This window comes from Drosophila biarmipes, chromosome X, assembly GCF_025231255.1.
Source record: "Drosophila biarmipes strain raj3 chromosome X, RU_DBia_V1.1, whole genome shotgun sequence".
NCBI classification, from domain to species: Eukaryota; Metazoa; Arthropoda; class Insecta; order Diptera; family Drosophilidae; genus Drosophila; species Drosophila biarmipes.
Genome location: NC_066611.1, coordinates 25,322,909 through 25,346,801, shown reverse-complemented (window position 1 = coordinate 25,346,801; position 23,893 = coordinate 25,322,909). Strand labels below are relative to the sequence as shown.

The 23,893-nt window shown below is 47.3% G+C and overlaps 6 protein-coding genes across 9 annotated transcripts; 3 read left to right on the top strand and 3 right to left on the bottom strand.

Annotated features, from left to right (window-relative positions):
* The first annotated feature begins 66 nt into the window (after nucleotides 1–66).
* On the top strand, nucleotides 67–19,824 carry LOC108027533 (NADH-cytochrome b5 reductase-like). Its single transcript, XM_017098976.2, has 3 exons — nucleotides 67–1,052; nucleotides 7,138–7,615; nucleotides 19,630–19,824. The coding sequence occupies exon 1, from the start codon at nucleotides 90–92 to the stop codon at nucleotides 1,035–1,037; it is 948 nt and encodes a 315-aa protein (XP_016954465.1). The 5' UTR covers nucleotides 67–89; the 3' UTR covers nucleotides 1,038–1,052; nucleotides 7,138–7,615; nucleotides 19,630–19,824.
* On the bottom strand, nucleotides 1,331–3,483 carry LOC108027531 (band 7 protein AGAP004871). The gene is made up of 4 exons (XM_017098975.3): nucleotides 3,258–3,483; nucleotides 1,986–2,499; nucleotides 1,756–1,921; nucleotides 1,331–1,692 (listed from the first exon to the last, which is right to left on the bottom strand). The coding sequence occupies exons 1-4, from the start codon at nucleotides 3,424–3,426 to the stop codon at nucleotides 1,489–1,491; spliced, it is 1,053 nt and encodes a 350-aa protein (XP_016954464.1). The 5' UTR covers nucleotides 3,427–3,483; the 3' UTR covers nucleotides 1,331–1,488.
* LOC108027529 (band 7 protein AGAP004871) lies at nucleotides 4,118–7,316 on the bottom strand. Its single transcript, XM_017098973.3, has 4 exons — nucleotides 7,136–7,316; nucleotides 5,186–5,702; nucleotides 4,961–5,126; nucleotides 4,118–4,906 (listed from the first exon to the last, which is right to left on the bottom strand). Exons 1-4 carry the CDS (start codon nucleotides 7,314–7,316, stop codon nucleotides 4,679–4,681), a joined length of 1,092 nt encoding a protein of 363 aa, XP_016954462.1. The 3' UTR covers nucleotides 4,118–4,678.
* On the top strand, nucleotides 7,475–13,917 carry LOC108027526 (uncharacterized protein F54F2.9). 2 transcript variants are annotated; one of them, XM_017098970.3, is made up of 4 exons: nucleotides 7,475–7,615; nucleotides 11,263–11,978; nucleotides 12,682–12,889; nucleotides 12,949–13,917. In XM_017098970.3, exons 2-4 carry the CDS (start codon nucleotides 11,290–11,292, stop codon nucleotides 13,642–13,644), a joined length of 1,593 nt encoding a protein of 530 aa, XP_016954459.1. In that variant the 5' UTR covers nucleotides 7,475–7,615; nucleotides 11,263–11,289; the 3' UTR covers nucleotides 13,645–13,917. The 2 variants fall into 2 exon arrangements, with proteins under 2 accessions (XP_016954459.1, XP_050744423.1); XM_050888466.1 differs by lacking the exon at nucleotides 7,475–7,615 and adding an exon at nucleotides 11,028–11,043.
* On the bottom strand, nucleotides 8,925–10,699 carry LOC108027534 (uncharacterized). The gene has a single exon (XM_017098977.3). It carries the CDS (start codon nucleotides 10,616–10,618, stop codon nucleotides 9,680–9,682), a length of 939 nt encoding a protein of 312 aa, XP_016954466.1. The 5' UTR covers nucleotides 10,619–10,699; the 3' UTR covers nucleotides 8,925–9,679.
* Nucleotides 19,825–19,930: 106 nt separating the features above from the next.
* LOC108027527 (innexin inx5) lies at nucleotides 19,931–23,497 on the top strand. Of its 3 annotated transcripts, none has more exons than XR_007764505.1 (3): nucleotides 19,931–20,987; nucleotides 21,250–22,049; nucleotides 22,140–23,497. XR_007764505.1 is itself a non-coding variant. In XM_017098971.3 (2 exons), the coding sequence occupies exons 1-2, from the start codon at nucleotides 20,247–20,249 to the stop codon at nucleotides 21,772–21,774; spliced, it is 1,266 nt and encodes a 421-aa protein (XP_016954460.1). In that variant the 5' UTR covers nucleotides 19,931–20,246; the 3' UTR covers nucleotides 21,775–23,497. The 3 variants fall into 3 exon arrangements, 1 of the variants encoding a protein (XP_016954460.1); XR_007764504.1 differs by having other exon boundaries at nucleotides 21,250–22,062; nucleotides 22,122–23,497; XM_017098971.3 differs by having other exon boundaries at nucleotides 21,250–23,497.
* Nucleotides 23,498–23,893: the final 396 nt, after the last annotated feature.

The window sequence follows — 23,893 nt, the reverse complement described above, 5'->3', positions numbered from 1 at the left end:
CGAAACTATCGTGTTCGCTGGTACTTAGCGGTATTTAAATACTAGTAAAGTACCAACTAAAATTGCGCCAAAATTGGTGCTTTCGCGCAATGGTGACAAAAAGGGACGCCGCCAAGCAGGATGTGGGTGTAGAGGAGGAGCTGCTGCAGGCCTCCGACTGCTGCGGCAACGGCTGCACCCACTGCATCCTGGACAACAAGCCCCGGCCGAGCAAGCGCGTCCTGCTGGCCGGCAAACGCAATGTCATTCTGAGCTACACGAAATTCCGCCTGTTGCGGCGAGAATCATTGGATGGCCAGGTGCTTCAGCTGCACTTCGGCCACGCAGCTGAGCAGGGGACGGATACGGAGGACTCGGTGCTGGACATTCCACCCGGTCACCACGTAATGCTGCGTGTGGGATCCCTGCTGCGTCCCTATTCGCCCTACTGGAGCGACTTCCAGGCCAGGGAGTTCCGCATTCTGGTAAAGTTGCAGCAGGAGGGGCCCATGTCGCGCCACCTAGCAGCCGTGCGGCCCAACGATCTGCTGGAGTTCCGCGGACCCATCGGGCAGTACGTGCATGACCCAATGGAGGCCAAGTGCATCTATATTCTAGCCCAGGGCGTAGCCATTGCACCCACTTTGCCACTGGTGCGGCAGGTGCTGGAGAACGAGGAGGACATGAGTCGCTTGTGGCACCTGGTGTGCGCCCGCGACCTACAGCACGTCTACTTCCGCGAGGAGCTGCTCGAGTTCGCCCAGTTCTGGAACTACAGGAGCTGCCTCTACCTCCCCCATCAGCAGTGCGAATCCGCCGCTTGCAAGGAGGCAGGACACTGCGATCCGGAGTGCCCAAATCTCCGGCGGAGTCTCCGCTACAGGGAGACGGCCAAAGTGTCCCGCTTGGATGCTTCCGGACTGACCACCCACTCCAATCCCTCCATTGCCGGACAGCGCGTCGTCATCGTGGCCGGAGACTCTAACTTCCAAAGGAACATGGCCCTAATTGCCACACAATCCATAGGCGTGGACCCGGCTCACGTGTACTTGTTGTAAATGGCACTGGAAATTGTAAGTGTCTTTCGTTATTTTTGTTATTAGAAAATATTAACACCTCGATTTAACTTTGTTTAACCAAGTTGTATTTATTATCTGATTGTGGGGATTATTATATATCTTCAATATTCTTTTGCTCCCTTAACTGAGTGACGGGTATCTGATAGTCGAGGCACTCGACTATAGCGTTCTTCCTTGCTCTTAGTTTTTTATCTTACTTATAAATTTGTTTTTCATAAGAATACCAAAAAATTAATACGCTTTGGCATTCGAATACGAGTGGGTTTGTGGGCTGGGAAGTGGATGGTTTTCTGAATATCTCTTAGAATTTAATAGAACATTAAAATGTAAACAATATCAGCTAGTTTACAAACTCCTAATATTTTTATTACGTAAAACAAGGGAGAAATACTTAAGATTTGCGATCTCTGCGCAATACGTTGCGTTTAAATCATAGGTTTGTCTTGGGCCAGGCAGCCTGGGCATTTAAAAGGAGGTTGTCGGACTTCTCCGGCTCTTGCGGAGGCTGCGGTGGCGGCCCCACCAAGTGGGCATACTTGGCCAGGTACGGGGTCAGGAGCTCCATGGGCAGGGGGAAGATGATGGTGGAGTTCTTCTCCGCAGAGATGCTGCTCAGAGTTTGCAGGTAGCGCAGCTGTGGAGAGGATTCGCTGGTGATCGGTGCTCTAGAGGAGAAGGGCTATGGGTCAACACTCACCTGCAGCGCTGAGGGGCTGGAGGAGATGACATCAGAGGCCTCCTTGAGGGCCGTGGCAGACTTCTTCTCGCCCTCGGCGGCAATCACCTTGGCACGGGCATCGCGGGCAGCCTCCGCCTCGGCGGCCATGGCACGCTGCATGGAGACGGGCAGGGACACGTCCTTGCTGCAAGAGATCGATCGGGATCAGGATTGAAAATTAACAGGGACTAGCAGTGCCGTGTACTTACATCTCCACACGCTCCACCATGACGCCCCAGGGCTCGGTGGCCTCATCCAGGGTGGACTGCATGGTGTGAGCGAGGACTTCGCGCTCGGTGAGCAGCTCGGAGAGATTGCGGGTGCCGACGATGTTCCGCAGCGTGGTGGCCGCCAGCAGGCGAGTGGACATGCTGTAGTCCTCCACCTGCACTACCGCGTAGAGGGGATCGCTGATCCGATAGTAGACTACCGCATCCACAGTGACCGTCACCGAGTCCTTCGTCAGCATCTCCTGCTGCGGCACATTGAAGGTGACCGTCCGCAGGTCCACCTTTCTGTACTCATCGATGCACGGCAGGATGAAGAACATGCCCGGACCACGCGCCCCGCCGCTCAGCCTGCCTAGCCGGAATATGATAGCCCGCTCATACTCCGCCACCACCTTGAAGCAGATGAAGATGGCGATGGGCGAGGTGATGATAAAGATCAGCACCGAGAAGAAGGTCACAACCCACTCCATGAAGCCCTTGGGCTCGTTCTCCGCTGCAAAAATGCATATTTATTTTTTGTATTATTTTTCAAGGAGTACTTAGAGAAGACAGCTTCCTATTGTTTACGAAGTGAAACTCATGGTTCGTCAACTACTTCCTTCACGTAATTTTGCAATTCCGGGAAGTAATACCCACTTTAGTAAGCTTATCTTGATTTCACCGGAGTGAGGGCTTTTCTAGAATCTCTTCAAAGAAAGCAATATTATTAGTTTAAACACAGCCGCAAAGAAAACACATATCAACTAAATTACAAAAGTACGGGATAACAGGCAGCCATTAACAGGCCATTCCTTATCTAAAAATTGCTTTGGTCGATGTGAGATGTGCCACAAAAGAGCTTCAAACTAGGACGTCTCCGAATGAATAAGGACTAAGAGGGATGATGATGAGAACTGCATTACTTTGTAAACATAAACGATTTCAAACAACATATCGTCCAATATGTTTATCATTAAGTGTTTCTCTGTCAACTGCGATTGAGAACCTTTGTGGTTGATTTTTGGGTTTCGATTACGCTTCAGGGCTATTGATTTACGATTTCGCATGGCTCCAATATTTTTGGAATGCAAGTTCACAACCCCGGAGCAGCAAAACTTCTCACGCGATCAGTTTCTCAGCGTAATCTAATCTGAAACAGCGATTCCAGGGAAAATTGGCTGTAGTATCTCGTATCTACCGATCTGAGGTGATTAACGTTTACAGTACATAATGCCCAGCTCTTTTGTGTAAGGAGACAAACCGTACACTTACATGTCTTGAAGCCGCGGTACTGCTGAGTGGGTCCGGGAACCCGAATGGGATGCTCGGTAGCCGATGCGCCGGGGCCCACGTTGACCATATAGGCCGTGGAACTGGTCGGACCGGAGTTCCGCATGTCCTCGTAGTTGGCGTAGACGGGCGAATCCTGATTCGACGCCATCGTTGGGTGTTCTTCGGTCCTCTCCGGTCAGTTGTGCACTCGAAACTGTCGCGGGAACGCCGCAAAATCAATCCGAATGCTTAAAAGCATTCGCACGTGATAAGAAGAGCGCGCAGCTCTGTCGAATGCGAAATATCGTATTGGCTTTATCGCTGCACTGAGCTTCCGAGCGACCCAAAAGTGAGGGCATATTGAGAGGAGACTCGCCAATAAATCAAGAAATATGACCAAGCCACATACTTGGCACCATATTTTTGAAGCAAAAAAAACAACTCTCATATCGTTTCAAAAATACAATTTTTGAAATTTAGGAACTTTAAAACTCAGTGGAATTAAGTCAGGGGATAATCCAAGAACCCCCTCTCGAGACCGGCTTTCTGAGTCGTGATGATGATGGTGATGAATCACTCTGCTCCGCAAGAGCACGCGATTACTCCGCCCATGGATCAATGAAAGCTTTTCTTATCAGCGCTAAAGTATTCGACTCTTCATCAATTTGTAATCTCAGCCAGAGCGTAAAGACGCGGTTTCACTCACGAGTCAAGGGGTTAGCCCCGTCCAATCCACTGAATCGAGTGACTCATGCGGCCTCAGCCCTTATCTCTTACATTCGTGAACGTGGTATGCAAATCTTACCACTGAATCACTGCGATAAGACACACATCGAGAAAGGGGAACCACTCAGAAACGATTATGTGTTTTAGACATTATGTTTTATTTTTCTAGTACTCTTTCTTAGTGTTCTTTTGTACTTGGCTAGTTTGTTTTTGCTCTAGAGTTTGCAATTGAATCTTAAGATACCACAGGAACACTGTTTAGTATTGGTTATAGTTAACGTCTTGACTTAGCCCTAAGTGACGAATCATGGCTTTACAACAACAAAGGCAAAAAACATAAAATGGATTCCTTGGAACACCCCGAATCTTGGAATACCATTGTAGGTTAATGTAAGGGAGAAGGATTACTCAAGGGCGATCTTCCAAGTAAGTCCAAAAAGAAATACATATTAAAATCTCTAGAAAGAATTCCGTTCGAATTCTCGGGTAGCACGTTTCCCGGGCATTTCCCGGCCGGTTCCGCTGGATGTCGCTGCTGCCGCCCTGCTCCACTACAGCAGGAAACCAACGAGGTCGTCGTCATCGTCATCCGCCGGTTGCACTGCAGCTCCACCGGTACGGCGCTGCTCCTGCTGGCGCCGCAGCTCGCAGCGATGCAGTGCCTCCAGATATGGCTGCAGCACCGACATCGAGCGTCACTGGTGGTGCTGGTGCTGGTGCCGATGGAGCGGAGTGGCCGGAGCAGAGGGATGTTGCTGGTGTTGCTGCTGCTGCAGTTGCTGCTGCTGCTGGTGCTGCAGTTGCAGCTGCTGCGAGTGGGCGGCGGTGTTCAGGAAGGGCGTGAGCAGCTCCATGGGCAGCGGGAAGATGATGGTCGAGTTCTTCTCGGTGGAAATGCTGCTCAGGGTTTGCAGGTAGCGCAACTAAAAGACAACAGTTTGAATATTGTCCCTGGATCTAGGGCCACCTCCACTCACCTGCAGGGCGGACGGACTGGCCGAGATGATTTCGGAGGCTTCGCGCAGGGCCCTGGAGGACTTCATCTCTCCCTCGGCGGCAATCACCTTCGCTCGCGCCTCCCTTGCCGCCTCCGCCTCGGCGGCCATCGCCCGCTGGAGGGCAGTTGGGAGCGAAACGTCCTTGCTGCAAGTGGATCATGTTTAATGGATGCTGGAGCAGGTGTCCACCCAGTGACCACTTACATCTCCACGCGCTCCACCTTAACGCCCCAGGGATCGGTGGCCTCGTCCAGGGACATCTGCATGGTGTGCGAGATGGTCTCCCGTTCGGTCAGCAGCTCGGAGAGATTCCTGGTGCCGAGCACGTTGCGCAGCGTGGTGGCCGCCAGGAGACTGGTCGAGTGGCTGTAGTTGTACACCTGGATGACCGCCTTCAGGGGATCGCTGATGCGGTAGTAGACCACCGCGTCCACGGTGACCGTGACCGAGTCCTTGGAGAGCACCTCCTGCGGCGGCACGTCGAAGGAAACGGTGCGCAGGTCCACCGGATAGTAGTCGTCCACGCAGGGCAGCACAAAGAATACTCCGGGACCGCGGGCTCCGCCGCTGCGCAGGCGCCCCATCCGGAAGATCACCGCGCGCTCGTACTCGGACACCACCTTGAAGCAGATGAACACCGAGATGGGAAAGGTGAGTACCATGATGAGCACGGACACCACCGTGGCCAGGATCTCCACGCAGCCCATGTCATCGTTTTCAGCTGCAGAAAGAACGTTCAAGAGTTTGATAACACAAATTTCAAAAGACTGTAGTTCGACCAATTTCCCGAAGAATTGGCGAAAATGTCGGCCCCAAATCAACCTTTTGTTTTTCAATTTTTTTATACTTCAGTTCACATCGAACAGATAACTATTACTTTCTAAAGGCAAGAGTGAACAAGTGACTGACCCAATAACCTTATTTTGAGCAACTGCTTTTATTATCCCTCGCAACGGGTCTCTTGTTTGTTTATCTAGGATGATGATGATGAGTGGTTCCAACGATCGCCAGCGATTTCCACGGCTCTGTTTCGGGGCAATTAACTTGTACAAATGGCTTTTGATCTAGTACAAATGCCGTAAATTCCATAAATATCCCCGAGTAGTTGCCTTGGGGCGGTGGGTCCGAGCACTTTTTATGCTTGACTAACTATGTACATGGGAATGCCAATGGGATGGGTGTTTTTGTTTATGGCTGCAGACCTCGTGCTCGAGAATATGATCTCTGGTTTGTTTAGCTTTTCCCTTTTGTTTGGCTCTCTGGCAGTGTGTATTTATTTCCAGAGGTGGCCGTGTTTACGCCTGTGGCTGGGTGTTGAGTATTCCGCTGCTCTGTTTATCCTACGAGTTTCGACAGTGCGATTCGTACCACGGGTACGTGCCGGTGCGTTCGGTAATCTCCATTTATTTTTGTATGTCGGCGCGCAGTTTATATTGCATACTTCATAGGTGGTCGATACGGTTCAATAGGCCCCGACTCGATACGATCCCAAAAACTATTCATTGGCGATTCCGAATCGCCTCACCTCGCGCCTCGATTGTGGTTTTATATCGCATTAATCGCACATTTGCCAGAGTTATGAATTATGAATTATTCTCGGGGCTGCTGGAGCACTAGAGTCTTGTGAGGTCATGTGTGTGGCACAATGTGGAAAACTATTTGTGTCTGGCAGTCAATGTGCGTGTATTTTTATGAGCTAAACAAAGCGCCAAGCAAATAATTTGGCTATATGCATCTGGAAATCCGGTCCAGAAATCAAGGAAGTCTTGCCCGAAAACTGGTGGCGCAGCGTTCTGTTGGGTTCCTAATGTTTTAACCGGGCCAAAAATGTCTTGAATAAAAATGTTCATAGTTTTTTTAAGCAATCACATGTGGCGATGACACAGATTGACTTTAGGCACTCTATGTATAAATTTAAGTCAAAGGGTTTTACTTTATATGTTGTACGAGTCATTTCTGAATGCGAATGTTGGTTTATTAAATTTGATAACAATCTAGTTGCTCCACAAAAATATCACAATTAATGTCAGTAACTTTAAAAGTGACGAATAATTTTCCCAAGCAATTGATGTAGAGAAATAACTAAATAATGAAAATATGACTGTTGACAAATAAAGTATAGCTCTTGTCCCCTTTTGGGCTTCGATGTCTTACAGGTCTTGAGTCCCTGGTAGGGCAGCGATGTGGGCGGAGGGATGTGGACCGCGTGCTGCGGGGACTGGTGCTGCGGCGTGAGCGGGAAGGTCTCCGTCGAGGAGGAGGTCTGCATCACACCCGATCCCGGCGATCCGACGTTCAAGCGGGCGCGATGCTGGTGCGGAGAGGCAGGATGCATTTTGGAAGGAGACAGGAGGGCTTGCGAGGAACTAAGGCACCGATCGCGTCGGATCCAGTCGAATCGATTTCAAATCCACGTCTACTCCAGCGGAAACTGGTCGATCGAGAACTGCACGCGTCCAGCGTACGTTTCCAAATGAGCACGCCAAGAATCAAGAACGCCAAGCGCAGAGCCAAAGACAGGAAATATCAAACTATTCTACAAATTATTTGATGTCTCGACTGGGGAATACCATACCATGCCACACAAAAATATAGACTTGGTGAACATGCTAATTAAACCAAATAGCTCTATCGGTAAGTAATATAAGATTGAATACATTTTACGAAAACGCTTGCTTATATCATAGTTAAGTTGTTCTATTCGAATACTTTGAATCATTTTAAGTAGTTAAAAAACGCTTAGACTAAACCTATAACAAATATTTAGAATTTTTAATTAGTACACACCTCAGTTATTTAAAAAAACAATTAAGCTTAATTATTAAATTAAATGTAAATTATATAATTAGCATTTCAGACTTGATATTTTCAAAAGGGTCAATAAAATATTACGTTTGTATGGCTGACAATACCCTTAACCACTCCTCTTGTGGTTAATTTTAAGAAACATTAAATGTTTGATATAGATTTTTTTAAAAACGCTCTAATACCATTTGGCCTCTGCAGGCATTATACCCAAGATCTGTTGGTTTAATGGGTATTGTTAACTGTATCCTAGACGGAGGTGAAAAGCGCGGCAGAGGCAATCGTTCGGCCAATTTCACACATTTTCGTAGCCGCACGGTTTTCCCGCTTTTCCAAATTTCCCTACAAACACACAGACTCGCGCATCGCTTTGTTGGTAATTTAGTTCTTTTTGTTTAAATGATCGAAACGAACTAGGAACAACTTCGCAGATGGAGATCATTTATAAACCACTTCATTGAGGGCGTTTGGCAGTTTATTTGGGTTTCGTGTTGTTTTTTAGGTGGGCGTAGGTGTATCTACATCTGGAGCGACTCCTCGTTCCTCATTTGTCTAAATCAAGACGCGAGGAGCAGGCGCTGGTGATCTATTATCGCCAAAGGTCAGAGCTCCGGGACTCGGTCTCTGGGGATTGGGGCCATAAAGCATAAATGATGACTTTAATGGGTTACCCGGAAGATTTACTACAACCATGAAGAATAAATTATAATCTCCAATCCCTATATTATATTTCCAGTTTACATAAAATGTGATACATAATTTTCCTCCGAAATCGATGTTGCTTGGAATGCAGTTGGAGATTGCATTACAGCTTGAAAAAATATTTATATTACTGGCATTAATACCCGCTTCGTTGCCCACTGTGTGTATAATGGTCTAGGAAGAATTTCCCTATAAAAAGGGAAAACAAATGGAAATGCTAAAGAGCAATTAACAGGTAGAAATAGGATATGATGATAAAAATTGCACCATCATGAGACGTCATAGTCAACCTTTTTTTAATTAGCTTTCAAACAACAAATTATAAGTAAAACTTAATATGTAGAATCAGAAGTTTTTCTGCTTCACAGAAATTCTTCTCAAGAATTATAAGTACTCCCCAGGCTCTCTACAATTCAATAAACTCGCTTCTAAGAAATTCAATTTGACTGCCTTTTGCTTTATTGTAATTGTTACTTTGATAACAACGAGAAATATATGTGTATATATACCTATATATATGTCGCACTGCAATAAGTTTGCTTGTTTTAGGCCGATTGGTTGTGTTTTTTGGTTTCTGCTGCTTTTTTTCTGAGTGAGTGTGGTGTTGCGTAAAGTAAATGCGGAGAGTTCATCTCGTAGGCTTCGGAGACGGAGAATATCATGTGTAAAGGTATTTTTTATATGTAGAGCTGGTTCGTAAGGCACATTACGGCTAGATTGTGGATTCAATGAGTGATTGCTAATTGCGCTGACGGTGGTCGAGGCTGATTCGCAGCCTCCAATATACAGCATCTGGTGTACAGAGTCTTAAGTAGATAAGATATACGGGGTATATATATAGGTTTCGGTATCAATTTGATTGGTAACAAATGCTTGACATAAATTCAATATGCTTAAACGTAAAAGTCCGAATTAAGCGTAGAAAATCAGTTGGTTTAAATTCAATTTGGCCGCTCGGAAGGGTCTTCTAGCTAGTAGCTATTCCGCGCTACAAGGCGAATCCCTCTTTTCTCTTAATTGACTGAGCAATATCCGTGTTTTGTGTCATTATCATCATCCCCCTGTCGCTTCTCACTGTCTACCTTTCGATCCGGAGACCTTGCATTGCATGCAAGGGCATCCAACTTAAACAACTAATAATCATCATCCAAGGGCGCCGGAGGAGGAGCATGGCTGTCGTCCGCGCCTTCGTCAGTCGTTGTACATGCCGTCCACGAGGAAGTCCATGCGGCGATAGTGTCTGGTGCTCCACATGTCGCGGAAGCGGCGGTACATGATGGTCACCACGCCGAGGGCCAGCGGCACGGTCAGCAGCACGGTCACAATGGGCACCACGTAGCCGTTGTCCCCGTGATCGGCCAGACTACTGCCAGTCAGACCCTGCACCTCGGGTTCCGGCTGCGTGACGCCTGGTCGCTGCGCCTGGGCGGGCCCTTGCTTTTCCTGGGTATTCAGCAGCTCCACATCCTTCTCCCACTCTTGGTGCACGTCCGTGCTCACGGCCACACTGGGTTTCATGGGCTTCGGTGTGGTTGTGGTAGTTGTGGTGGTGGTGGTGGTGGTGGTGGTCGTCGTCGTTGTGCTGGTGGTGCTGCTGGAGGTGATTGTGGGACCATTGCTGGACGACTTGCCTGTCTTGGTGACATCCTGCATCGACTGGCCGTCGGTGACTATGGGCGATCCTGCTGCTGGCTTGGCCGTGGTGGTGGTGGTCGAAGTGGAAGAGGACGTGGTTGCGGTGGAGGGGGAACTGGCTGCCTCGTTTCCCTTGGCTACCTTTTGATCCCCTGTCCCCGGCTTGGAAGTGGCCAATGGAGCTGCGGTTAAGCCCGTGTCTGTGCGATTTCTCTTCTTGCCTGCATTTTCCGCCGCGGCCGTATTGTTGGCGGCTTTGTCCTGCTGAGCACCCACCGGATTTTTGGTCTGCACTTGACCACTGACAGCAGCTCCTGGTGTTCCCGGTCCCGATGCCGGTGCCGACTTCGATCCCGGAGCCACCAAGGTGGTATTCAACTGCGTCACATTCGCCGCCGCCGCAGGATCCTTGGAGGCGGGTCCAGCCGCCGGATTCTGCTGGCCGGCCACCAGGAGCAGGATGCTCAGCAGCCACAAAGAGCGAAGCAGGTGCATTGTCGCTAAATACCTTTCTTTTTGATTTTGAATCAGATGGCTTATTGAAATGAAATGAAATCAGGGTGGAAATATATAAACATATCAATACATCGATATTTTTGAATAAAAATCGGTATTTTTATCGTTATATTTTTTCACCTGACTATCGTATATCGGTATTTTATAAAAAGTCTGGACTGTTTGAAATGAATGTACCTAGAAAGGACTTCTTTCGCAAAGTTCAAAAGTAAAATAACCTTTTTTATTTAATAAAAAACAAGTTTGATTAAACATCTTCTAAAGTTAAAAAAAAGTTTTGTCAAAATGTTAAAACGACACTGGTCGGCTAGGCCTGATTTTCACCTCAATCAAAAAGGCAAATTAAGCTCATTTTCCCTTTTGTAACTTTTGTTTGTAAATTTTCTTGTTGCTTCGTGATACAGGTGAGTTTTAAAATTGTAATCCGTACCTAGGCTGCTGATAGCTAGGTACCTAGCTAGCTGGCCACATCACTACTCTCGCAAGAGGTGGCAACGCTGGCGGCGGCTGCTGACGTTGCCACTCGCCAGCTGAGCCTCGTCCGTGTGTCTGTGTGCGTGTGTGTTTGTGTGGTGCGTGCGTGGGTCTGCCGCATTGAATTTGGATTTGGATTTGGATTTCAGGCCAACCGATTCCGCTCCCGTACCACTATGATGCGACTCGACCCCCTGGCCTTTGTGCTGGCCTGCTGCCTGCTGCTCGGCTCCACTGGCGGCGCCCACGCCTGGCACTCGGAGGAGCTGGAGATCTTCGACCTGGTGGAGGAGGTGAATCGCAACTTCTACGAGTTCATGGGCATTAACCAGACGGCCACGGGCGCCGAGGTGAAGCGCGCCTTCCGCACCCTCTCCATTGTCCTGCATCCGGATAAGAATGCCGCCGAGGATGCCAACATCCAGTTCCGCAACCTCGTCTCCATATACGAGGTGCTCAAGGATCCGTCGCGACGCGAAAAGTACGACCGGGTGCTGAAGGAGGGCATGCCCAACTGGAAGTCGGCCCTCTACTACTACCGCCGGATGCGCAAGATCGGCCTGTACGAGGGTGCCTTCATTCTCTTCCTGATCACCACCGTGGGCCAGTACCTGTTCGCCTGGGCGGCTTACCTCGAGAAGAAGTACACCGCCGAGCAGGTGTTCGGCACCAAGCTGAAGAAACTGCAGAAGAAGAACAAGAACATAGACATGGACGTCATCCTCAGCGAAATACCGATGCCCTCGCTGCTCAACACCCTGCCTATCCAGATCCCCATGGCCCTGTGGAACCTGCCGCGCACTATCATGAGCGGCTTCAGCAAGGCCAACGAGCTCAAGGAACTGGCGCTGGAGAAGCGCAGGCAGTGAGTGGTTCCCCCTGTCCCCTGCCCTATGGTCTTTTATAGAGCACATACAGCCTGCCTCAGTATTAGGAAAACCCATGCAGATATAGTGTTTACTAGGGTTTGGTTTGCTGTACCATCTATTTAGAAAAGGATTGTCTATTGTTCTGGATAAAGCCTGCAATATTTTATAAAATCCTATAGCTTTGATCCAACTATTGGTATTGCCATATCACAGAATGTAAAATTGTAGTGCACACATCCGCTCTCAGTTTCTTCAGTTTTGGAGAACTTACATTGCGGTTTCTGGAAGATTCTGTAAGAAACTTTTTTATAGTATTGTCGGTTTACCAACCATTTAAAATTCAGTTTCGAGTTCCCGCAATTCTCCGAAGTATAGATAACATCATTGCTATTGAGAAGAAAAGGAGAACAATATATGTAAGTCATCATGCCAAGACAACTTTTTGCCTTAAAAGTAGTCGCACTCTGTTATGACTTGCATCGTTCGATCAATAATGGCCTATAACATGTATAATATAGCTTCTGACGAAAGAATAACTGTCAGTCTTTGTGTAGCAAGACAATCAAGGCAATCGTAGCACTTTGTATTTTGATATGGTCTCAGATAAGGTCCCCAAATTCGATTAGCCTTGAATGGCTAGCAAGTGAAATCGCCCGGGAAGTGACAATAAGTCTTATTGATCCATCTTTGAAACCGCAGGGAACTGGAGGCCGCCCGTCGCCAGGAGGAACTGGAGCGGGAGGCCGAGGAGCAGGCGCGCCTGCGCAAGGAGCACAAGGAGAACCTGCGCAAGCGCAAGCAGAACAGCAAGGCGCCGGAGAAAACTGAGGAGGAGCTGCGTGGCTACTCGCAGATCCAGGCGCGTGAGATGACCGATGACGATGCAGTTCGGCCAGCTTCCCAGAAGGTATCCTGTGAATTCGTTATGTAAATTCCCTCCCCTCTAATCAAAAGCCTAAACCGCAGAGCACTGTGAGCGGCGGCTTCTGGACTGACGAGGATCTCACCGAGCTGATTCGACTGGTGAAGAAGTACCCTGGCGGTGCCGGCAGTCGATGGAACACGATCGCCGAATCGATGAACCGCAGCGTGCAGGAGGTGACCTTTATGGCGGCCAAGATGAAAGAGAACGGCTACCGCATCCCCGGCCAAACTGACAGCGTGGCCGAGAACATCGTCCAGGAGTCCCAGCAGGCGCAGCGCAAGGAGAAGGTGAAGAAGACGGCGGCCACCAACCCTGGCACTGCTGGCGCTCCCGCGGAGAAGAGCATGCTCATTCCGGAGACCAACTGGACGCAGGAGCAGCAACGCGCCCTGGAGGCGGCGATAGTCAAGTACCGGAAGACGGCCGGCGGCGATCGTTGGCAGAAGATTGCCAACAGTGTGCCGGAGAAGACCAAGGAGGAGTGCCTAGTGCGCTACAAGTATCTCTGCGAGCTGGTCAAGACGCAGAAGCGAGCCGAGGAGGAGGCCAACGAGCCGGACGAGGATGCGGCCGCCATCGAGGAAGAGGCGGAGGCGGAGCCCCCTGCGCCGCCAGAGCTAGAGCCAGAGCCGGCGCCAGCCGCCAAGAAGCTGAGCAAGCGGGAGCAGCGGCGACGCAAGCGGGACTTGTCCAGTGGCGAGGACTCGGACGATGCATATCAGTACGAGATCAGTTAGTCGAATCCTCCACCCCGGTCCTGCCCTCTCGCTCCGGCGGCATTTCGCATGGCTCAAACCTAGATGTAATTGAATTTTTTTATACTTTGCATTAAAGACTCTCTGGCATGGCATTCTGGACCTTTCTGATCCTACTCCGCGGCCCGATCCCATGCCCCCTTCCCTTCCATTAAGTTGTGTAGCGCTTATCTTATGTTTTGTACATAATTCTATCTTGTAAACATCTAAATGTCGATTGATTCCTTTGCTAAGTAAACGAGTTGTGGAAGGAAATGAACAGTCTTTTGATGTGAATATAATTTTTTTGGCCGATGTTTAAGACGGTAGATAAGGAATTTCTGGGTAGTATTTAATATATTTTATTTTAAGAACGCCCTACATTTTTTCATGTCAGGTTTTCCAGCTGCTAACCAGTAGCTCCCTTTTAGTCCTTCGTTCTCGAACATTTACTTAAAGGCAATCGCAGCATTAAAGCCGTCAAAGTCAAGCGCTAACCAATTATAATTCTGGCTTGAACCTGTCGGGCAGCAAAGAGAAGTTTTCTTGCAGGGGGTGCGGTCCATGTCTCAGATTTATTATTTATAAAATGTAAGTTAAGCACTCTCGGCGGTTGTTGCCGTTTTCGAAGTCACAAATGTTTAATCAAAGCTGCGAATTCATTATTTATATGGCATTTGGTTGGCTGGCAAGCGGATTATTCGGCAGTGTGTGCGGATAACCTTGGAACGATTGGCTTTTAATTACGCTCAGCTTACATTTGATAATTATTGGACTATGACTGTGACTCTCTGTGAATGCCGGCAAGTCGGTCCGTCGGTCCGGTCGAATTGGTTGGTGCGACTCCGGCTCCGACTCCTCCTCCCCATCCCCATCCGCATCCCCATTTGGTCACCCGTCGTGTTTGCATTGAACTTAAATCGCGCTTGCACTAGAAACATCAGACTCCGACAAGACCCACTACTCAAGACTGAAAAAGAAACCCCAAGACTTAACTCTAGACCCTAGATTCAAGTGTAGGCGCAGCAGAACTTGGCGAGTTGTCAACGCGAGTCTTGGTCGCCAGTAGCCGGCCACTTGGAAAGATTTTCGGATCGGATTTCGAAATAAACTGTCTTCTTTTAATTTGTATTTTTACGTTTATTTGTTACGCTTAAAAGCAGATCACTTTTCGAAAAATATGCACACTAAATATATTCTAAACATAAAGAAAATATATATAGATAAGAACACATAATATCTTTTAAATGTAAATCACATAAGGCTTAGATATGGTACAATTTTTGGCAATCCCCAATCAAAATAAGCGTTAAAAGACTTTTTTCATGGAAGGACCTTAAATATCCAAACTGTAATAGCTTCTATGACAATTCCTATTCCTAATCAAAGTTAAATAGGCACTTAGCTTTGATCATAGGCCAATTCAAAGAGTTGATAACATTTTTTAGCCATTTATAATGATATTTTTTTTTAAACTTTATTAGAGATTTTCCTGGCGTAAACCTTAATTATCCCTTTTGGTCTAGCTTTAAGGGGAATTCTCTTCAGCCCAGCTTTTTATTGGTTCTTTGTGGCTATTGCTTTGATAGGCGATATAAAAAATTCGTTTTTATGGCATAACCAGACCGACAGGTCTCCTCGCTGCAGTTTCAGCCAACTAATACGCTCGCCAAAGTGCAGCGAGAAAAAACAATAAAAGTGAAAAACCATTTCGAGCGGTTTGCCAGCGTTTCAAGGGCGACTTTAGTCGCTTGCATGTGCATACACATATCTGCCTGTGTATCTCCATGCACATATGTCTGCCTTTTTGATTGTGCTGGCCAATGCCAATGACTGGCTGCATCTGCCAGGTGAGCACTTCATTTCCATTGGATTTCCATTTTCCATTTCCATTTCTCGAACGACTCGGCTGGCGACCTTCAACTTAAAGCTCAAGCGGCAAGTTCACCTGACGTCACGTCCCGCGGTGGGCTGGGTCCAATTCTACCGACACTGATTCTGATTCTTCTGCGAGCGAGGGAAAACCCGAAGAACGCAGACCAGAGAACCCAGAACGATAACCAGTTTTGGCCATAAACGCCGCGTTTTGCGCGCGTTTCTCAGTCTCAGCGACTTAGTAACCTGGCGACCATATCGATATGGTGAGTCGAGCTCAGTCGGTAGTCAGTTGCAAACGGAGTCGCAGACGAGGCGGTTCACTTAAACCCCACTTAGCATTCAACTTACTTGTTAGATCAAGCGCGAATCTAGAATCAACACAGCCTTTTTTAAACATTTTTTTGTTGTTGTTGTTTGAGTTCACGAGTTTTTCACGCAGAAGAAATGACAATCTATGGACTGTTGGTGCAGATCATAATCGTTTGCAACTAGCCCTCCGAAGAGGCCCAAGATACCCGAGGAGGAGGAGCAACGATGGCACCGCCCCAAGAGCAACCGGAGGATGATATTATCACCAAGGTGAGGAGCTGCGGCACATGAAACACGACGAAGCGAGTCTCCAGACACAAAGCTCTCGATCAGGGGGGCTTCGATTACAGCTTACAAGTCATCAGTATTAATAGTGGATCCCATGCATGAACTCACCCACTGAAAGGAAGATTATTAAAGATTCAGTTCTGGGAAATAACTCACCACCCGAAAAGAAGATGCTTTTGGATTGCCTGTTATATAGAAACCCAAGTTGATAGAAAATAGTATCAGGTGCTTCGATTTCGAGTGAAAAGTAGATTGTTTTCGACGCTGTTTTTATTTATAACGGAAACTAAGCTGTGTAGTTAGTTAGGGTGTTATGGAGTATATTAAACAAATGAAAGTGGATTGTAAGGTGTTATTGATATTAAATATCAAACACTATTTTTAATAAAATAGGCAGCTTAAAAAAAAGAAATGTAGTATATGTATTTAGTCTACTAGTTCGCAGGGTACTCCGCCTTCCACCCAGTCTCCACTCACCGTGTTTGTAGTTATAAGTTAGCGGAATTTCGCTAATCACCGCATGCAGAGCATCCGAAAAGATGAAGTTAGCATTGATCTGTGGGATCGCTAACTCGCCGAGGGGCTATTTCCAAACCGAGCTTGTGGGGCACGGTCAAGGTTTCGGTTCCACAGACCATGTGTTTGGTTTTGAAAAGCGAATCGATAATAAAGAAATCAATTTTGGCTGCGCTGTAGTATAGTAGAACGCGAAAAAACCAGTTGGCAAAGGGCTTTTTCTTTCCAGTTCACAGTACTTCCCATACTTTTGTAGTTACAACATCGCCAGTCGTTTGCTAATTGATCAAGCCTATATAATTATAAATCCAAATACCCCTAAATATGTATCGGCCGGTGTGAGCGAACTGGGAATGCATTTTCTGAATCAAAGGTTAGTCAAGGTGAGTTCACCTCTCACTCCCCGAAAGACCGAACCTTGAGAGGAACCTTTAAGCCGCATTTTGGGTTTGGAAAGGTTGAGCTCCTAACTGCAATCTTGGATAGCCAAAACTTGATAGAGGTGGTATAAGAACGACTGAATCTGATATATTTCTAATGTTATACTATGAAAAAAGTGTGCTTGCAATTAGCAGCCTCTGCTAATCTAAAGTAGAGTTTTTATCTGCTCAATTAGCCTTATTAGCGATCAGCAAATGAAGGTTGGACTGTTCTGTGAATGAAGCTCTACAGAGGTAGTAACAATAAACAATTTAAAAGCCAACATATTTTCGGGGCCTTGTTTCTGGGGGTTAATTAGGGTGCGCTGATCTCCGATTATGTCAGCGATCTAATAAGTATACTGCTTATCCAATATCTTTCACTTTCCTCCTTCCAAATTGGCCACCATAAACACCTGGCTAAGTGTTGCAATTCGCTGAACACTACAAAAAATAAGATAACCTTGGATATGGGATAATTTTCTGCGAAAGAGCTATCCACTTGAGTCAAAGAATCAACGCATTGTCCACTTGATGTCAATGTTCAATTTCTGTAACGAATATGGGGTTGTTTATATGGTCGGTGAACAATTATGAATATAACCAAATTGAATTTGAACAAAAATTAGTCTTAGTGCACCTACCCGAACGGTTCGACCAGGCCCACCAAATTAATGCTGGCCATATGCAGAAGGGGACGTTGAGATATGGGCCTGGGCGACCGCCTCCTGCCATTCTCGTAAATAATAAACAATTGTGTTTTGCGGCAGAGAGATACAGATACATATACTTCGTGCCTGTGGCGACTGCTGCCCAGTTAAGTGTGTCTAGCCAGCTAGGGCGTATGGTGACAGTCGATTTCTAGCCAGCTCTTTACCTCGAGTAGCAGCACGAGTATCTCGGCGCGTCTCTGCCTTTTGCGCTCCAGTATCTTAATTGTTACTGCGCTCAACGTTGCGGAACGACCAAGTTGAAGGGAGCGGGAATCGGAGCTCCGAAAACGACAAGTCAGAATCAGAAACAGAATCACAAACGGTGGCAGCTGAGAGTCGGGCTAGAGAGCTGTGCATTTAGAACCATATATTTTATACGTATAAAACTCTTGTTGATATTTGGGGAAACAGTGTTTGTTTTTATGTGTGCTAAGGAGGGATTTCGCACCAAGTGACTCGAGTCCGGTTTAAAACAAACTTTTATTTTTTACTGATTCTTCACTGGTATTTCCTGCTAGCTATATATAAAACTATATTTATCCATATTAATAAAAGGGATAGATCTCAAGCACTGAGAAGAACAATAGTTTATAAAAAATACCCAGACCTTCCGCATACTTATTGCTGAATTTTAAATCCAAACAACAATAACATGCCCAGTCATCGGTCGCAAATAAATGAATAAGTACAACAAGAGGAAGTCGAACGAGAAGCTCTTAACGCTCAATTTGGCGCTCCGCAGTTCGATCCACCCAACCACCGAGCCACTGATCCACCGATCGTGACGTATTTCCTCAGCAACAACATTAACTGGTTGTTGTGGTTGTGGATGTTTCTTGTTGGCTCTTTGTCGGTCGCTTCGAATGCCATTGGAGGTCAAGTTCAGGGAACACCAGTTTATGGTTATTTTTCATCTTCTGCCTCGCCGAAGTTTCACGATTACGACTGCAGCTGGAGGTGTCAAAGTGTTGGCTTGCTCAAGTATTTAGATACTTTAACAATAGTGCTTAGCGCGATCCGCTTGATTTGGATTGGCAGGCAGGAAATGGATGGGGAACAAATGATTTTCTGCTACAAACTTAATTTGGGGTTTTATTAAAATACGATTTATGGTCGTTCTTTTGGGCTCTTTTATTCAACGAAATTAGCTGTCGGCTACGATGTGAATTGTAAGAGGTACAACCTGTTTGAAAGTCAGGGTCGCCAAAACCCTTCTTTAGTAAACCTTAGATCATTGAGTGCCTAACCTTCCGGAACTGAGTTCTTAAAGTTCTATAACCCGTCATCACACAAGGCACGTAACTTAGGAATTGTTTAAGCATAAGAGGAAAGCATGAATCTAAAGAAAACATTTTTTTATAAAATTATCTAAAAAACGTAGTTTTTTATAAACTTAAAAATGTATCTTTAATTTATTGTTGGTACTGTACAGTTATTATAACAATGCTGCCGAGATGTTAAGTTCAGTGAACTGGCGGTCTCGCCAGTGGAATACTTATGTAATTTAAACTGAATATGAGAATAATTGCTTGCCGGTTGCAATTGGACAAACTAGCCTTTTCGGCGACTTGTGTTGAAGCCACGAGGCCAATAGCAAGTTCGCACAATTGAACTTGGAAAATATTATTAATATATCTATACAAGTTTTTTAAAATCGACAACCATCCCATCAAGAGACAACCCTGTTTATTATGTCATGCGCGATTTGAACTAGATGGGGGCATTGTGTCTGCCTTTTTTGTCGTTAACTTGCTTCTGTCGAAAAAGGTGCTTTGTATTTCTTGGACCTTGAAGGTCATCTTCAGTGGGCAATATACATTTACTTGATTTATGGTAACTAGCTGCGTGCACCCGCCTAATTGCAGATACCCTCGATAATTGGATTCCTGAACTTGGACTGACTGGCGACAGGCGAAGCTTTGGCCCCGAACTCCAAGACGAGGAGCTGACCTATAGAGCCAAGGCTGAATCGAGGGAATTGTAGCTGGCGATCTTAGACATATTGTATTGGTTAAAAAGTGGACCACGAAACGCATAAATAAACGAGAAATGTGATCGAATATTCGGTTGATTTTTTAACTGCCCGAAAGTCGGCAATACGTTGTTAAAATAGCCCAGCGAAATCGATTTCTATTGGTGGCAATACTATTTTTTAGGGAGAGTGACAGGGACTGGCAACTGACTACTGAGTCTAAGAGAGACATGGGGAAAAAGCAAAGTAGGTAATAATGACGGCACGGACAAAAAAATATGTAAAGCCGAGCGACGATCTGATCTGTGAACTGGCTACCATCCTACGCCGGCAATCGAAAAGCAGTCCTGGAGAAACGCAACCACCGAAGCCAGCGCATCCATCGGAGACCATCGAAGAGAGTAACCCCGAGCAGGCCGCGGGCAGGACGAGAAGAAGGACGTCGAGGAACGGGCACAAGGAGCGGAATTGGAAGCTGTCCTCGAGGAACTCTTCCCGGAGGCAGAAGAAATGTATTCGGCGGTGAAGCCGCTCTCCAAGTACCTGCAGTTCAAGTCGATCCGCATCTACGACGCCGTCTTCACCATCCACTCCAAGTGCACGGTGGTCATCCTGCTCACCTGCTCGCTCCTCCTGTCGGCGCGCCAATACTTCGGAGATCCCATTCACTGCATCAGCGAGGAGAAGAACATCGAGTACATACAGTCCTACTGCTGGACCATGGGCACCTATATCCTCAAGCTGGACGCCGGCGATGGCGGGCAGCAGATGCCGGTCCATCCGGACCAGGAGGGATCGGGGAACTCCTCCACCCCCTCCGCCACCTCGTCCACCTCCACCGCATCGCACTCGAGTTGGAGAAGCCGCGCCAGGTACCGCTCCAGATCGAGTCTGCGACGGATGGGGGAGTACAACGAGGCCTACGCGAGGGCCATGTCGATAGCCGAGGGCGTGGGCCCCGAGGTTCGGGGCCAGTCGGAGCGGGAGTACCTGCGCTACTACCAGTGGGTCATCATCCTGCTGCTCTTCCAGGCGTTCGTCTTCTACTTCCCCTCGTGCCTGTGGAAGGTGTGGGAGGGCCAGCGCCTGAAGCAGCTCTGCTCGCAGGTCGGCGAGGCGCTCCTCTCCGAGGAGACCTACAACACCCGGCTGCGGCTGCTGGTCAAGTACTTCACCACGGACTACGAGGACATGCACTTCTGCTACATGGTCAAGTACGTCTCCTGCGAGATCCTCAATTTCCTCATCAGTGTGAGTACGCTTTGAAAAAATAACAGCTCTCCAAACAGTTCCCGCGATCCCAACAGTCAGGCAATCACTCTCAAACACAACTTCAAGTCCGCTCTCCTCTTGAACAGTAAAATCAGGATCAGTTCCATCTTGAAACGCTTTTTCTAGGGAATCAGACTAGAGAGCACCTTCGCCTTGACTTCTAGAACGTCCCCCCTCGCAAAGAGTTAATCCCAACTTAAAAATATTTGTTACCTACAACTAACCAATACCCTCAACGCAGGTGGTGAACATAATCGTTTTGGAGGTCTTCCTGAACGGGTTCTGGTCAAAGTACCTGCGGGCCCTGGCCACCATTCCGTTCTACGACTGGGACCGCTGGAACCGCGTGTCCTCGAGTGTCTTCCCCAAGATCGCCAAGTGCGAGGTGCTCAAGTTCGGGGCCAGTGGCACGACCAGTATAATGGACAACCTGTGCATCCTGCCGCTGAACATCCTCAACGAGAAGATCTTCGTCTTCCTGTGGGCCTGGTTCCTCCTGATGGCCCTGATGTCCGGCCTGAACCTCCTCTCCCGGCTGGCCATGATCTGCAGCAGATACCTCCGCGAGCAGATGATCCGCAGCCAGCTGCGCTTCATGACCAAGCGGCATGTGAAGCGCGCTCTGCGCGACCTCACCATCGGGGACTGGTTCCTCATGATGAAGGTCAGCGTCAATGTTAACCCAATGCTCTTCCAGGATCTCATGCAGGAGCTGTGCGAGCTGCGCACTTCCTCCTCGGCCAGCAGCCTGGAGAGCCCCGTCTAGGACTATTGTAACCCCTGTGATCCACATGGATCAGGATCAGCAGATCGCCCATGACCCTCGCCCACTTGACGTTGCCGTCGTTCGTTGATTCGTGCGTTTTGCTTACATACATGTGGATATTACATATATTTCCTCCCTACGCCTTTGCAAATACTTTAGTTATGTTTTTAACCCAGTGGGCTTTACGGTATCGCAGACTCATTTTTAGCAAGGCAAATGGATCACAAACTAGATTGACACGTGGACACAGATGATACTTGGTGACTTCCAACTAGGTGACGAATTCAGGTGACACCATCTAACGAAGATGGTGACCCAGAAGTGTACTTAAGCGATTGAAATTTCAGCGCGTATCCCTATTTCAGATGTGGCATTTTCAAGACTGATAATATACAAATGCAGATGAGACTTGGTGATTGATTTTGCCGAAGGGTGACCCCGACTTGCAACAAACGTACGTGGATGGTGACCCAGAAACGACCTTTCGAAGTTGAACTTAAAATTGCTCCTGATTCACTGCTTCCATTGAAATTATACTGTACTGTTTAGTCTACCAATTTCATTTTCTGTATGTCACATGTGAGTTACTCTGTACCTTCTGCTGAGCTGCTGCTTCTGCTCTTGCTGTCTTTGCTGGTGGCATTTAGTGAGCATTGTTTATAACTAGTTGCTGCCATCATTTCGTCATTTATGGTCCGCTGGGACGATCCCCCGATCGTTGGGGTTTCGGCGTTGCTCTGCGCACATTAACAACGCAACCCGCTCGCTTTTGGCCGCCTTCGCCACGCAACTCACTCACTCACACACTCCGGGGCGAATGAATGTAAATGTTATTCAAAAGCCATTCCCGCGGCGTTTACATGCCCAGCACTCACGTGGGGCATATCGGCCGGAGACTCACTCCCCCAGCCCAGTGACTCACGGGCGCCCGCTGATAAAAAATTTCCCAGAACGATTAGTTCGCCTGCGAACTCAGGGGGGGAAAGCCATTGCATTACCAAATATGACGTTGCTTAGTCTCAAGTTTTAACGATTGTCAGTGCTCTAGAATTTAGGAGAACGGTTTATTATATAAACCAAAAAGAACACATCTTTCATCGTAAAAAGACTAAAGACTAAAAAGACTAGCAAGATATTTCAAGTGATATATGACATGATGTGGTAGCGAAAATGAGGTGGATGCTTTATGGGACTTCCTTCCGAAAGTGAAAGTAAGAAATATACATTTGTCAGTTGAAGAAACGAAACGATATAGCGAAGATTCATTTATATTTTTTTGATGTTCAATTGAACTTGTGAGTATTCAAAAATGCAGTTTTGGACAGAGTTAAGAAACACAAGTGAGACTGATATTGTGTGGTAGTGTGTTTTTTGGTTTTTTTAAAGGGGTAATTACTTGGTGAAACATAGGCATGAGTGTTCTAAAACCACCAGCCCAGTGGGCTATCATATAAAGTTGTTTATTTGTGACTTTATTAATGGCGAATGTAAGCAAAAAATTGGGTTTTTTAAATGGGGGTTTCGAAACGGGGTTTTTTAAAAGATATACTGTGGTTTTGAACAAGGGGGTTGGATTTAAAAAGAGCTTATTTTACGGGTGAAACACAAGCCTGACTGTTTTTGACAGCGGGTTGTGATACCATGTTCAATGGGGATTGTAATGAACAAACTGGGTTTCTAAGAGGGGGCCTTAGAACGAGCCATATCTATTGTGGGAAATAAAAACCTGACGGAATAAAGTTTCTATTTTTTGGGGGTATCAATCCGTCGACTGCTCCCTGGCCCTCCCCGACTGCCCGCCCCTTTTCTGGGGTCTCTCCCCTTCCGCTTGACGTTTGCGTGGGCTGTCGACGCCGCTGCTGCTGCCAACCGCGACGGCGGCGGCGACTGAGGCTCGGCAGAGGTGCGGCCGGTGTTTCTTCAGCTCTCGGTTACATCTATCTATTTCCATACCTATCGCACCCGTAGTGCTTTTCCCATTCGCTATTGTTTTGCCCAGCCGGTGTTTTGCTTGGGCTTTTCGGTTTTCGGTTTTGGTTTTCGGTTTTCGGTTTGGATTTCAGATTTTTGTTTGTTCCAGTCGCTTTGTGCTTTGTGTGGCACTCGGCCAGACTGTGTG